General features: G+C 33.0%; 1 protein-coding gene across 2 annotated transcripts in view; it reads right to left on the minus strand.

Annotated features, from left to right (window-relative positions):
* The window catches only part of LOC136033126 (receptor-type tyrosine-protein phosphatase kappa-like), a gene marked incomplete in the record, with an annotated part of 235592 nt that overhangs the window by 127986 nt on the left and 90886 nt on the right, over positions 1-16720 (minus strand). For both annotated transcript variants that reach the window (XM_065713757.1, XM_065713759.1), the window contains 3 exon segments: positions 1130-1229; positions 6214-6363; positions 10995-11130. In XM_065713757.1, coding sequence (XP_065569829.1) covers positions 1130-1229; positions 6214-6363; positions 10995-11130 — 386 coding nt within the window.

Here is a 16720-nt window from a genome sequence, read left to right on the forward strand (position 1 = left end):
CCACTTTTGGTCATTGTTGTCATATTGAACAGTAAATATCTATCAGCATAAGTAGTTAGTTAGATTTGACAAAACATTTCGTCTGAAAAAATCAAACATCAATTCTTCTGTTGACTCCCAAAGAGAACTGCACCTTCAAAGAACTGCGCCCCGCTTTTTTAAGCTGTTTGGTACTATATATTTTTGGTCTTTTTTGCCGGTTTTCATCCAACTCTCTTTTTTTCTTTTTTATTTAGCACCCTTTACTATCAAACACTGCAAACGTACATACAGAGGTCTGCTTCATTAAAAACTGAACTCCTGATTCTAACTTATTTTTAAGATTTAATCAATTCAAACAAGCACATATATTTTTACTTTCCTTGTGCCTCAAGTTCCTAAAGAAGTTCCTAAAGATTTTCTTTAATTTTCACTGTATTTGAATTCGTGTAAAAATCCCAAAAACTTGCGTTTTTTGACATTTCGCTTTTTCAATCAAAATTGAGATGGTGGGGGGGGATTGGAGTCAACAGAAAAAAATATCGAAATCTTCGGTGGTACCACTAGACCATCTTTAATATTTTTTCTATGGTATCTGCTTGGTTTCCCCTGTAGAATCTTCAATGCTGCTGAAGAATTTGAGCAATAGTTAAAGGACCTTCCTGAAATTTCATTGTATTTGAAATTTTTTCTCTCTCTAACACACAAAAAAAAATAAAAATTGTGACTGGTCAGTTTTTAAATTTAAGTAGGAGGAGGAAGAACAAAAAGAATAAAAAGAATTTCAAACTCTTACGTGGTTCAGCCAGAACATTTCTATTTTTTCTCAGTATCTACTCACTGTTCTCCTACACAACCTCCAATGATGCTAACGGATTTGAGCATAACTTAAAATTATACTATAAATATATATATATATATTATATATTATAAAGTATATAATAAAGTATTAATAAAGTTTATAAAATATTAATATTTATTAATATTTATAAAATATTAATAAAGTATTATATATATTATAAAGGACTCCCGTAAGTTTTATTGTGTTCAAGTTCAGTTTCTAAAACTAAAAATGCAATATTTTGTGACATTTAATTTTTTTCAAACAAAGGGGGAGAGATATCGGGACAGAAATAATGTCAAAACTTACGCGGTACAACTAGAACATCTCTGTTTTTTTCTCTGTTGTCGGCTCGATGTCCTCCTGCGCAGTCTCCAATGGTGAAACGAGGAGTTTGTTTGCACATTTGCTAGAAAGTATATAAAGTCACTTTAGTGTACATTTAAATTAAAGAACATTCATAATCGGCAAGAGAAGTCTTCAGCACTTTAATACAGGTTGACGGAAATTAAAAACCAACCCTGACAATGCCACTGACTGACATGGCCACGGACTATGCTATTTTACCTTGCAATTAGGAAATTTTTGAAAAGTGTTTAATAAAAATCAGTTACTTTCAATTCAAATTTAAGGGAAAAGTGTTTTTTTTTTTTGGATTTTTTTATGAAATAACCAGCACTAACTAGCATATAGAGTATGCGCATTTTACAAAATGCACAGATATACCAGTTGTGCATATTTTGCAAAAGTGATTCTTTTGTCTTTGGCCAAATTTACTGTAACGTAAAAACCATAAGAGGAAAAAAGAAATAATTAAACCGAAAAAGATAAATCCTTATTTGACAAAAAAAATCTTTATCTAAATTCTAATGATTCTGGACTTGATTAGAGAGCGTTCGTGGGTTTTTCTCCAGAGATGAAGATTTTCTTGACTTATCAGCTTTACATACTCTTAAGTATCAAAAGATTTAAATACTTTCACCCAAAAGCAAAAAGTAATGTGAAAAAAATTACTTTTGAATTAAAAATGAAACCTTTTACTGAAATTGTAATAATTAATTCAGTTATTTTACTGATCAGTGTTCTATAATCAGTCATATATCTTCTACTTATTTAAAGGTTGTGTTCCAGAATTCAATTATCATTCGTAGTTCACCCCCAAGAGGATGGGTAAATGGCACTAGTGTCAACAAGAAAAAACGCAAAGCCATCTAGCATTGGGGATACTTGGTATTTTTTTCAGTACCATAATAAGAATAATTAGCCTAATTTGTGTATTTGGTAAAATTAGTGTAGTAAAAAGTGTCTGGTCAAAGTTCTTAAAAGCAAAAACGATTGCAAAGCTTGGAAAAATGCCAAGTGTCACCAAATGATAGATGGCATTGATGGTTTTTGTCTTCCCACACTAGCGCCAGTTTCCACTCTTAAAAGTTACTGATACTCTTTGGTTAAACCTAGAATGGCAGATATTAACAAATTTAGAATTTAAAATGCATACAAAATTAAAAAAAGACTATATAATTGGAGCTCATTCTTCTCTTCTATTGATGCGAATCGCTTTCAATTTAGTATTGCCACATGACTTGGAACATAGATAATGGCAAAAAATTATTTATTATTAGTTATAATTGAAGTTTGGAACAAGCTGTTATTTCCAGATTTGAAACAACAAAGAATTTAAAAACAGATTTTCTTCAACGGTCTTTGATTTTCCCTCACAAACAGCAAGACCAGTCTAAGAGTATTACACGGGTTCTGTATTTAACTTAACAATTTCGGTAAATGTACAATTAAATAAGACAAAAGTAAGGTTATTTCTTGCTGAAATAAGTCAAAAAAAGAAATGGAAGGCAAAATAAACGACTAATCAATCAAAATTAAATCTTTTCTATTTAGAGATCCAATAAAACCGTAAACAACCCAAAATCTGTTCAATTATATTGCTTTAAATATAAAAAGAACAATACTAAAACCTTCTAAGAAATATTCAGTTGTATTACTTTAAATATAAAATAAACGATACTAAAACCTTCCTAAAAATTTATAAGGGCAGTACAGTATTAAAGTTGCAGAAGCTAAGGAACTACAAGACATAATTGCGCACATACTTGCGAATTATAAAATCTTGCAGAAGCAGGAACGATTTTTTGTTCACGTCACAAGACAATCGATTGTAGTTGGGGAAAAGAGTTGCCGTTTGGCAAGAGAGTCTAGATCTGAGTGAATAATAAAAGAGGAAAAGATCTTTTTGTTTATAGGGTGGTTTAAAAGAACAGTCCGAAGTTTTTGCAGATATTGTGACAGTGGTAACATAAGGTTTCAAGCTTAAAATCTGACCACGTGGCCCCAGGTAAAGAGTCTTAGTCTTTCTTTATAGAATCACTAAATCTCTAGACTACTCTCCTACAATTCAGACTCTCGGGATGTCACAGCGGAGTGCCATATTAGACAACACTACACCAGAGGGGGAGGGGGCACATAAGAATTTTGCGTATATTCCAGAGACGTTGGGAAATTTCCATCTTGAAAAAGCTTTCAATGATTGGAGTCCAAAATCTCCTCTTTTTAACAGTTTGAATTATTTTCCCGCCAAATATCAAAAACTGAATATATCCGAAGCAGCTTTACTTTATCAATTAACGCGTTACAAATTGTTATGACATGTTGTAAATGGGAGAGAATACAGTTATCACTTCTATCAGTCCTTGTGCTTCAATTGAATTTTCATTCACACCGGCTAAAAAGTCTGTGAGTTTGTGCAACATGTCATGGAAGTAACCTGAAGTGTTGGAATTATAATGAGGGAGCACTGATGCGAAATCATAATTTGAATTGTTTTACCTATTTTTTAAAATTATATGCCGTCCTGCAACAATGATATAATTACGTTTTACAATAATTATGTCTCCTTTTATAACAATTATATCTCGTCCTATGCCTTACAATCATTAATTTCTTATTTTGCATAAATGTTAATAATTTATTTGTATTATTTCAGTTTATTTGCAGATGACAGCCACTGTAAGCCGTCCTGGCCGAGAGGGTTGGTGCGCAGGATTCGGGATCCCTTGGCTGAGAGTACGCGGGTTCGAATCCCAGTGTACCCAATTCTTCAGTTTGGGACGGGGGTCAGTGGCATGACTCTGTAAGCTTAGCCAAAGTCGACCCGGCTCTAAATGGGTACCCGGAGAAATCTGGGGAAGGTAAACAGGAAGGGTGTGCGAAAGCACAGGATGGATGGCCCCCAACCCCCCATTGCACTTCCTAGATGAAGGGCCAAGAAACGGAGATCAGCACCACCGGTATGGACTGTAAAGTCTAATACCGTATCCTTTTTTTTTTTTTTTTTTTTTTTTTACAGCCACTGTCACCTTTTATTGAGGGACAATTTTTGCTTCAAATGCGAATAAGAGAAAACGATTAAGGCGTTGAATAAATGTTATCAGTTTAATAGCAATGTAGTCCAACAAAGACTGTATGTAAAAAAAAGGGAAGAGGCTTCCACAGCAATTAAGGGTACATAAGGGGTAGAATAGACATTTCAATTGAATAGGTTTTTGTTTCTGATTTTAAAAGACATCTTTGTAGATGGTACTTCAGCTTTAGTTTTAGTTTAATAGCGATGTAGTCCAGCAAAGACTTTACGAAAAAAAAGGAAGAGTCTTCCAGAGCAATTGAGGGTATATAAGGGGTAGGGTAGACATCAGTTAGACAGGTTTTTATTTCTGATTTTAAAAGAAATCCTTGTAGATGGCACTTCAGTTATAGTTTTAGTTTAATAACAATGTAGTCCAACAAAGACTATATCAAACAGTTCGTGGTAACGAACTGTAGTAAGGAGCGACCCGGCTCTATAGTAGCCGAAACTCTAAAAAATGGAATTTTGAGAATTTTGATACCAATAGTTACATCAAAAGAATTACATTTTTACGCTGATCCTACATATATAAGTTTCATCAAGTTCAATTTTAACCATCGAAAATTACAAGCCTGAGAAAATTTGCCTTATTGAAAACACCCCCTAAAAGTCAAAGAATCTTAACGAAAATCAGACCATCATATTCAGCGTATCAGAAACCCTACTGTAGAATTTTCAAGCTCCTATCTATAAAAATTTGAATTTTTTTATTTTTTGCCAAAAGACCGATCACGGATGCGTGTTATTTATATTTTTTTTTCCAGGGGTGACCGTATCGACCCAGTGGCCCTAGAATGTCGTGAGAGGGCTCAATCTTACGTAAACTAAAAGTTATAGTGCCCTTTTTAAGTGACCAAAAATTGGAGGGCACCTAGACCCCCTCCCACGCTCATTTTTTCCCAAATTCACTGGAGCAAAATTTTGAGATAGCCATTTGGTTTAGCATAGTCGAAAAACCTATTAATTATTGTTTTCATATAGTAAAGGTTATTGGGACGTGCACAGACTTTTTCAGGGGGGACTTTTTCACGTTAAAGGGGGGTCGGGGGTTGTGTAGGAGGATCTTTCCATGGAGGAATTTATCATGAAGGAAGAAAATTGCCATGAAGGGGCCACAGGATTTTCTAGCATTATTTAAAAAAGAACAATAAGAAAATAAGTAAAAAAAGAAAAATTATTTTTTTAAAAAGTAGAGTTGTGAGAAACAGTAAAAACTTTAGCGTAAAGATCGAGTTGTTGAGGAGGGGACAACCCCTTTCATATAAGGAATAATTTCTGTGCGTTTTAAGTTTTAATGTCGCTCCTTACTCGCAGTTGAAAAACTTGTGTTTTTTTTATTTAATGTAAAAAAGGAAGAGTTTAACAAAGCAATTGAGGGTATATATAAGGTAGGATAGACATCTCAACTGAATAGGTTTTTATTTCCGATTTTAGACGAAATCTTTGTAGATGGCACTTCAGTGTCATAAGATCAACACCCCTGTAGTAAGCCTTTAAAAGTTTTGTTTGATATCAAAAAACATTACTACTGTTTTTCTTGTCAATAAACAAGGTTAAGATTTTTTTTTTGGTATTAATTCATGACAATTATTCCATTTTTGTGTATTGTTGTGCTCGGTGCAGATTCTATCTAAGTATCGATTCTATTTATATACCTATCTACACCTATCTATCTATATAATGAAAAAAAAAAGATTTTGCTACTTTTGAAGGAATAATTTCATCAAGACTAACCTAAAATTATTTAAAAAATGAGAAACTTAAAATTTAACGACAGAAACAACAAATTAAATAGTAAACTATTAGATACTAAAGTAAGGTTTTCGAGTCTAAGAAAGCTTCTAAGGAGCCAGACATTAGTCTCTGGTGACCCATCACCACTGTGATGTACTAAAAAAATAATGGTTGAGTTAAAAATCAATCAACGAAAATAATTGTATTTTTATTCTATTAGATAAGATTTAGGTTGATTCACCTGATGTTCCTTTTGATATTCATTTATTTTCATTCCAGGAAGTTTCTGTGATTTCTCTTTTAGCCTTGCCGACAGTTGTGATACTGGGAACCAGGACGGACCGCATATCACGTATTCTTCAAGTGTGTCGTAGACAAACTTATACTGATCCTATAAAAATAAATATTAGTAAACACAATTGAACAAGACATGCCAATTTCAAATTCCTAAGTTAACGAGGAAAGTTTACTTAAGGCCTATTTACAATGACATTTAACTAATAACAAGATGTAGCTAGCGTTAATTTAAGTCAATCAGAATTTTTCATAGAATTTCCCAGTTAATCAGAAAAATTATATGAAAAGTCGGATTCACTTAAATTAAAGATAGCTAGTGCCCATTATTAGTAGTTTTGCATTACCAGTGGGCCTTTAAAGATATTGCTATCTGCCTAAGTTCTTTAAACAAAAAATACGGAATACTCATACAATCTTTTATATTTTTATATGGCTCGTTAACATTTTTCTTAATCTTCTGTTCAGATGGTGTTTTTAGATTTCAAATAGGAAATATTCGACAAAACTAAACTCATGAAAAACCCCATACAATGAATATATTGAGCTACTTCAAACTTACAGTCTTTCAACATTGGATAGAATAATTTCTTCCATTCTTACCTTATAATCAATAAATGATTATATCAAGTAACGCGTAGACGTGTAGAAAGAAATTTGGGTGTTGTGATATTTACTAATCTTAAATTCTATCACCACAATGAAATCCAGTTGACCAAAGGAAATCCAGCCCTATTGACTATGAAGCGGACTAGCCCTTTATGCAACAGTATTTAGAAAAAATTCTAAACACTGCTCTTGGTTGGTTCAACCAGGGATCTGGGTTATTTTTTCCACAATATACTTAGTTGATGAACAGAAAAAATCAGAAAGACGAGCCAATAAAATCTATGAATACATCAAAAATTCAGCTTGTGAGTAACATCTCTGTAAACTCAAACTTCCAACCCTTCCACAACATAGAACCAGAAGAGAGGCAATATTCACTTGTTCTGTAGCTTATTCCAGTCTGAACCACTTGGATTTGGAATGGTCTTTTTAAGTCTTCTTCAGTTCATGCACTATCACCAAATTGAAGACCAGAGTTGACATTTATTGGTCTGAAAGTTGTCAGCAATTTCAACTGGGAAGCACTAATGGAAGACATCCTAAAGACGGCCCTAGACGGTCAATCATTTTGATAAAAAGTTTCCTTCAATCGATTGACCTGTGCTTCAATCAACCTTCAATCTAACCTTCAATGAGCCCTTCAATCTCAACCAAAGCTAATCTAACATACTGCCTTTGATTAAAATGATTGAGTTATTCAAACTTTCTATCAATCACCGTCAACGCTTAACTCAAGCGTCAAACAGGTTCATAGACGGTCAGTCATGCTTGAGTCAACCCATTGACGGAAGCTTTTGATCAAAATGATTGACCGTCTAAAGCCTCCTTAAGATTCTGTCCAGTAAGCACCAAGAACCAACTACCTACCAAAACACCTTCTATTGGAACACCTTGACGAGATCCCATGGATACTTTATTTTACCGAAGCATAAATTACAGGAAGCCAAGATAAATTTCAACACACAGAAAAAATGTTACTTTAAAACTTTATAATCTTTTATAATTTATAGACTTTAAAACAACTACTCTTGATCTTTTAAAGACAAAAAAAACGAAAAATTCCTGTTTGTTTTTGTATTCATGGCAACCGTACTGCTACTACTTATCATTACTCTCTGCGATACAAACTATTTTTGCATTTCAAATTAAATCATTATTGTTCCAACAGTATGCCGTTTTTCCAATTTATATTAACTAGTGTTGAGACGTTACACTCATTCTTAGGCGAATTATAATTTTTTTTTGAATCTGGTATCTGATCAGTCAAGAGTTCATTGAATTTTGATTGTAGAATTCAACAAAGGACAATTCATTCAACAAAAGTGTGTAGAATTCAACAAAGGACAAAGGTATTCAACAAAGTATTTTAGAATCAATCAAAGGCTGATTCCAGTCTTCTCTTTTACAGGCTTACAGAGTGTTTATTATGAGAACGTGTGAATTTACAATTTCAGTAAGATAGGATAGAATAGAAGAAAAATAGAATTTATTTATTCACTACAATAGCTGGAGGGTCTTTTTAAGCCTTCGATTAATTCATGCACTATCACCAAATTGAAGACCAGAGTTGACATTTATTGGTCTGAAAGTTGTCAGCAATTTCACCTGGAAAACACTAAACGAAGATCATCCTTTAAGCACTAAGGGAAGACATGTCTTAACATGTCTGAAAGCAAAAAGAAGACACAAAACAAGGATCAAAAATAAAAAATAGCAACAGAAAAAAATTCAGTAGTTTATGCTGCATCAATGTCAATAAACTAAAATGAGTCATAAATAAAATTAATATAAAATTAATATAAGTCAAGAGTCAATTTTCACGGTTAATATAGTGACCGCTTATACAGAACATATTAGAATATTAAAAATATAAATGGTTGGTACATTCAAAAACACTCACAGGCAAATAACTAAATAAACTACATCAAACATTAAATATTTGTCAAGGTGACAGTCTTCAAATGCCGAGTAAAATAAGGGACAAATGATTTGAACTATCTCTCGGTACTATATGCTGGATAAGTCATTAACCGTGGAGAATTATTTTTTATTTGTCAGAGGCTAATGACTGGTCCTTTAGTAGGAGGGCTCTCATGATCGGGTAATAAACCATAATGAGTTGGGAAGTTCAAACAGTTTAGTCCAAATCGATGTGTCAACTCATGTCTACGACTATCAAGTTAATCCGAATTGATTTGTTTAGTGCATTGTCATATGTTGAGTAGTTGTGTCCAAGTTTGAATTTTACTGCTTTTTTGTATTATATTAAGTTTATCTGATTGATCTTTTGTCAAACCTGGATGCCAAGCTGAACATGCGTACTCAAGAGAAGGTCTAAAGCAGCTGCAGTATACAGACTTTAAAACCTTAGTTGGCATACCAGTTCTCCTCAAGTTGGAAAATGAATGTAATAAATGCACCATTATTCAGAGTTGTGAAAATATAACTAGTTGAACGAAATCAGTCTAACTAGACAGGCTTGTTTAGCATTAAAAGTGGATCTAGAGCACGTTTTTCTGCCAGATATCTAGATCCAAAGATTTGGAATATTCGGCCAGAGAGAATTCGGGCGGCGGATCACCTTGGTTTATTTAAGAGTAAAATACAAAATATTCTTTTGGATTTTGGTGCAAAGATGTTTTTTCTTGATGACAAGATGGTCTTCCCTTCTTTGGACATTTCGATGTGTCCCAAATAGATTCCTTAGAGACCCTTCTTTGCGTAAATATTTGCATTTCACTGGTTTTGAGCCAAAGCAGCCAGTGGCGTCGTTTGGGGAGTGGGAGGGGGCAAGGGGCGTAGTTCACCCCAATAATTTGGAGAGAGACAAATTATCTGAAGGGAGGTGAGTGAAGGAGGTAAGTAGGGCAGAGTCCCCTCCCAATTAATTTTGAAAAAACTGTATTTTATTGAGGAATTTCAAGGCTGTGAATTTTAAGTCGAGCTTTTGGTTTCCAAAGAGGGAGGATATCATGGAAAAACTTTTCATACGATACATTTGCTTACGGTAGTGGCATTACATGTGCATGGGTTAATCATTACTAGACAGATGGAGCTCTTAACACACATGCTTAACATCCAGCTTTTTAAGATCTGGTGTAGTGTCATCTGTTTTATTTATTTAGAAATAAGCAATTTAGCAAACTTTTTTTTTACTCCTATTTAAATAAATAGTAACCTAGAGTAATTAGTAAAGTAGATTATTTAGGGACTATGTGGAGCACATCTTATGCCACTATTTATCTGTTCCAAAAGAGAAATCTCAAATGAATTTCACTTTGTTACTTTCTAGGATCTCATTAATTGTCTTGTGTGCATTCTTGTTACAGGAGATCTTGAACATCTCAGGATCCTCAATGTAATTCTACAGTCAACTATTACCGAGTCAATACAAGATTAAACAATTCTTGACAGCAAACTGCCAATAAGGAGTGAACAGTGCTAACAGTTGTTGAAACTCTATAAAAGGAAGTTTGATGTAAACTATAAAAAAAATTACGTTGGTTTCAAATATATAATATTTAGTTCGTTTTAGATTTAGTTTTGTACTATACTTTCATTTGATTTTTTTTTTAATTATTAAAACGTGGGAGTAGGAACCAAGGTATATTTTGACAACTAAGATACCCCAACAGCAGAAAATATTTAAGTCAGTTTTCAAACCAAGTATAACAAGTATGAGAGGGCAGAACGCTTGAGTATTGACCTGACCAGATGAGGTCCTATTCTTGAAGACTAAACCCCTCACTGCCGACTGCTGCAAGAACAGCGAGCCAAGTAAATTAACATAAACGTTTGTTTATAATTATGGTGGCTTATAAATGCGATTGAAAACTCTAAATTGTTAAGGAGGTTTTAAAGCTAACTGGAATTTCGCTTCATTAAAATCGGTTAGGTCTCTCAAAACCATATGTCAAAACACCCTTCACCTTCACCTAATAAGCATTATTTTTTGTGAAACATGTGAGCTATAACAACATGGTATTGCTAGACACTTAAAACACAGAATGAATCCGTAATCTGCTTGGAACCGCAACCAAAACAGATACTATGCAAAAAGAATATTGTGTAGGTAGGGTTTAGTGACCTTAGGTGCAAGCTTAAGATGGTTATGCTTACCAAAGTTTCAATCAAGCCTTTCCTTGCCTGCCGCAGCTTCTTTAAGTATCTGTATATTTGGAAAACGCCGTCTTCTTCAGCTAAATCCAAATTGGCATCAATTGCTAAGTATATTCCAGTTCTACCTCCCCCATCACTGAAAGAAGACAAAGTTGAATTCGATAAAACTTATGCTCCTCAGCTTAAACTGCGGGTAAGATTACATTGAGAAACACTTTCAATTTACGCTTTGTCTGAAAAATGTCTGACCAAAACGGGGAAACTTTTTCTGTTATTACAACTGTGTTGTTTTTTCTTAAACATTTGTGTTCTATTTCAAATTTCTGAGGAAGTTACTCAGAATATTTCTTTAGCTCAAAGAACGCCGTGGTGAGCTTAGAAAAATAGGAATATTTTGATACTTACCAAATCTAAAACAAAATTCTTAAAATAAACATAGAAAATATCAATTAATTTTTAACATTTTATATTAAACATTTTACCTTTAGCGTTTTAACCTTTATTTTTATATTTCAAGTATATTTGACAGCTTATCATTAAATGAAAAAAATACAAATGTATAACAAAAACAAAGAGATAAATATAAAGACGACATACGGGTTAATAGACAGTAAATGAAAACGAAAAGAACAAACAAAGTCCAACAAATATTTTGCCCCTGTACAACAAGGCGTCTTCAGCGTAGAAAAAAAGAAACTAAAACTAAAAAATATAACTAAAAATATACATAAAACTAAAATAGACTAACATAAAATGCACATTATACAATTACTTACATGCACAATAGGCAGCTATCTTCATGAAACGACAAAAGTAACTTTATGTTCGACAAAATTTTTATTTTTATTCTCTTATTCAACAAATGTATAAACAGCTTAAATTCTACTGGGCAGAACTGACATAACCTGTTATTATTTATTTATTGCTTACGCTGGTAAACAACTGTTTACAAAGCTCATATCAAGCCAAAGGTTTTTTATACAATAAATGCCTTCTACTCATAAAATACAAAACCCAAAGACACAGCTCAAAATACTGTTATTTGGTTTTTAGGGTCTTTGAACAAAGGACAAATTTTGTTTATTTTTATAAGCAAATATTTAAATATATTTATTTTAATTTTTGATATTATTTATATTCTTTTATTTTTTTTAATAAAAGAAGGTCAAGAAAAACAAGCAAGAAGTAGGCTATTTCACAGTGTCCAGTTTGACTCGGTTATTTTGAATTGTTTTTAAATGGTTTGGCCTACAATGTTGACTTAGCACGATCTAGCCTAACAGATTAACCCGTTTTCCCGTTGGATTAATTGGTTCATCTTATTTTGCTCATTGGATTAAATTTAGCATTATTTTACATTTTAAGATCCTAGGTCTTTTTACAGGATTCATGGCGCCTGACTGCAATAAACTAGTCCTGGGAGTTTTCAAATTTTGTTATTAGACCTTTTCTTAAAGAAATTAAGAAAATATTTCTGGGTAGTTTTGGATAAAAGCTCATTCCGCATTGCTAGTGTGACAAGCAAAAATGTTCTTTCATGTTCTCCTGAAGAGCAGCTCCTTGCAGAAGCTGCACATAAGGGGGGAATGGGAGATGTCGTCTGTGGTGAATTTCAGTGATCCATCTATCTTGAACAATTAATTAATCTTTAGCATGCAGCAGGGGAGTAATTTGCCATGGGGTGAGGGACAGCCGTGGGGTGTAAAAATTTGCCGTGAGGTGTAAAAATCTTGTTAAAACTAAGATAAGCCTGCTCAATAGAAGCATCCAGAGATGCAGGCCAGTTTTATTTAGTATTAAATAAAGAGCGAGATTTACCTGCATTATTTGAAAAACGAAAAGAAATTAAATAAAAGAAAAAACAAGTTTTATTTAGCTGAAAATGAGGAACAACATTAAAAATCAAAACGAACAGAAATTATTCCGTATATGAAGGGTTCCCCTCTCCTCAATACCTTATTATTTACGCTAAAGCTGTTAGTACTTTAAAAAAAACTTTCCTATTCTAATTAAACGGCCCCTGTGTTTTAGTGGCCGTTCTTAAAAATTGGGACAAACAGTCAAACTTAAGCGTAAGGAGAAATGTATTGAGGAGGGATTAAACCCTTCATATACGGAATAATTTTGTTCGTTTTGAGTTTTAATGTAGCTCCTTGTTTTCAGTTAACTAAAAACCTTTTTTTTTATTTAATTTCTGTTCGTTTTTCAAGTTATGCAGATAAATCTGGCTCAGACTCCATGAAATATACCCCCCTCTTCACAGAAAACTTCTCCGTGAAAATATTATCCAGAGTAAAGTACATCACCTGTCAAGTTCCCTCCAGATAGTTCCATCCTCGCTGAAAATCCCCCTACCCGTAAAATTCTTTGCGGACGGTTCAGCCTGAAAAATTATCCTTAGAATGCTTTCATTTGAAAAAGACTTTGATCTCAGATCGGTTTCTCTATCACTCCGGAAATGCCCCCTTCCGTAGAAATTCTTTCTGGAAATTATAAAACTAGGAAAATAGCCCTTGGATAATTCGCCCGGAACATTTCCACATGCAAAGTTGAGTAAACAAAGATAATTTAACGCAATTAACAAGAATTTCGCATGGAAATTCTGTTAAACCCCCGGTGTAAAATTTTTCCTGGATCCCCCCCAAAAAAACCCACCTCGAGGAGAATTCTTTCAATGAGAATTAACCCCAAGCACAAAATCTCCCCCCCCCTGAAAAAAGTCTGTATGCTTCCCGATAACAAATACTGTAAGTAAACAATAGGCAAATTTCATAACTTACATACCTCTCCCCACGAACTGTGGGGGGTCATTTTACCCCTAAAGACATACTTATTTGATCTTTCAACTATACTGAACAAAATAGCTCAAATTTGGACCGAAAAACTTTGGAAATAAATGGGGATGGGAGGGGCGCCAGTTGCCCTCCAATCTTTTTTGTTACTTAAAAAGGGCACCAGAACTTGGCAATTTGCGTTCGAATGCGCCATCGTCCGATCTTCTGGGACGATTTTTTCACGCATCCATGATCTGTGTTCTGGCAAAAATAAAAAATTCTAAATTTTCGTGTATAGGAGCTTGAAACTTCAAAAGTGGGGTTCTCGGGTAGGCTGAATCTGACGGTGGTATTTTCATCCTTGAATTTTAGGGGGTATTTTCCCCCTGTCTCCAAAATCAGGCAAATTTTCTCAGGCTCGTAACTTTTGATAGGTAACACTAAACTTGATGAATTTTATATATTGGGGATCAGCATAATAAGTGGGTTCTTTTGATGCACCTATTAATATCAAAATTCCATTTTTTAGAGTTTCAGTTATTGTTGAGCTGACTCTCTTCTTACTTACCATTAACTGTGTGACATCTTCGCCTTTATGGTACTATATGGCTCATATTTCATTTTTCACTTTTTTTCACTTCATTTAAGAAAATTGGTTCTGACCTATACACCATTTTGGGAAATTGTAAGCCACTGGCACGCAAAGAGTGGACCGAAATTTTGTTGGTTTGCACAAAATGCAAGCATTGACCAATAAGAATCGTGGCATGTTTCCTAACTTCTTGTCTAAGTTTTGAATATTTATGACACATGTCCTGTTATACCTTTGTACCAAAAACAATTTTACCATCTTTTCGTTTTTTAATCTATCCCCCCCCCCAATATACCTTAAAATCAAAATTACATATATTTGAATTTCAAACTCAGTATGCAATATATTTTTGTTGGGCAATTTTTACCAAAAAGACATTTCCATTATGAACATGAAAACCCACTTTTTTTCTTTCAAGTTTTTATTTCAATAGCATTAATGCCTGAGCAAAAATTTAGCAGCAGGATGTGGCGCAGATAGAATAAGTGTATTTATTTTAAACTTGCTTTGTGTAATTATGAAATTTCATGGTTAGAAATTGTGTGATACATTTTTCAAACTGTGTAAAAGATATTTTTTTTAGCCATTAATTTTCAATCCTTGACACTATGTTTTATGTTGAAGTTGGGAGAATCAAACTTAGAACCTCCATTCAGTGAATAGACCCTTTTACAGTAGCAGCTTATTTTAGCGTTCATTATAATTAGCAAATGAAGTTGTAATAAAGTAGGCGTAAATAAAAATAAGAAGGGGTTTTTATTTTATTACTTTAAATCAATTCCATTTAGGACATCAGATTTAGTAAATACTTAGTTTTCAGTTGATTTCAAAAAACCTTCGCTCTGTTTAAAGTGGACGTAAAGCTCATAAACTAATATCATTATTATTAGGATAATGGTTGGTTCAATGTTTTATCCACTATATCAATTATCACTTAAATGACTGGTTTCCACACATGTCAACTATCGAGAATCTAATCGAATCGTTTAGATGTTGACTTACTTGTGTCTATAGATATTCGAATCATTTTTGTTTTTCCCCTTTCTATACGATTTAAAAACTCACACATTTTTGTTATTGGTTTGTCGGTTTGTCCAATTGCTCATGGAAAAGGACTTTCTTTAAAATGGAAATTTCAATCTAAAAATAAAAATCGAAATTTGAAAGTAATTTCAGTATATTTAAGATACAAAAGATTTTGCTGATGTAGATGTTGTTTTTTTGGTTTCTTTTTCCTCTCAAGGTGTGCTTTGAAAGTTTGTCCATTTCGTATATTTCCTCTTTATCTTTTTTCTCTTTTTGTACACATTTGTGACCTAAAAGGTTTTGGTTTCCTATTGCCTAAATATTATGGAGAAAAAAGCTTCTTTAAATTGGAAATGGTAAATTTAGATGCGCAGGGTTATAAAAAGTCCTTTAAGGATTTTTTCAATATTTATGGGTCAAAATTTTTTCGAGAAATCCCATAACTTATTAAAAAGAAACTCAAAAGGATCTAGAGCTTAAGATTTTAAAGATAAGAATGCTAATTACAAGAAATAATTAAAAGCAATTACAAAATCTTTAAGGAATTTGCAAAATTCTATGCACCTGAGCTTACCATTAGACTACATCATTTAGACTGCAACTATTTTGAACAACCATAAACATAGTAAATCTTTATATCCCTATGCCAAGTTACAAATTGTTAAAGTTTTCTTGTTATTGGAAAATAATTGGAACTTTTCCAAGTGCCTTGACAACAAGTGCTATATCCTTAAGAAACAATAAAAGGTAAAAACAGTGGATTTATAAGGGAAACAAGGAGCTTATTCCTTTTTAAATTTTGAAAAGGAATACCTTCTAAAAGAAACAAAATACTACAGGAAAAAATACATTGTTAGTTCATTGAGTGAATTTAGAATGGTCCATATACTGCAGTAAAAGCATTAACAACTGAAAATAATGGAAAACGAATAAGAATAATAAAGGTCTTTACTTCAACAACCTTTGATGAAATGGAGATGCAATATTAATTATAAATCAATTTATTGAACAAAATTTACTGTTTATTCATAGAGTATCAAATAAAAAGCTTATAATAAATTTGGTGCAAAATCTCAACAAAGAATCAGCATATGATGTAACTACTTAGACTACACTGCTTTTCCATTTCCTGAATTTAAGAGAGAATTATTCAGAATTTTATTCTTTAAAGTTTCTTTTTTTGTTCCACTGTTTTATTTAGATTATACGCGTTTTTTTCTCTCTTAAATTGCGTGAATAAGTATGTGGAATGTTTTTCCCTTCAATTTACGTATTTAAACCTGTTTGTAGTTCAAATAGTATTATGTAATGTCTCACAGGGAATTTTAGCCCAT

This window comes from Artemia franciscana, chromosome 11 (assembly GCF_032884065.1).
Source record: "Artemia franciscana chromosome 11, ASM3288406v1, whole genome shotgun sequence".
Taxonomy (NCBI): domain Eukaryota; kingdom Metazoa; phylum Arthropoda; class Branchiopoda; order Anostraca; family Artemiidae; genus Artemia; species Artemia franciscana.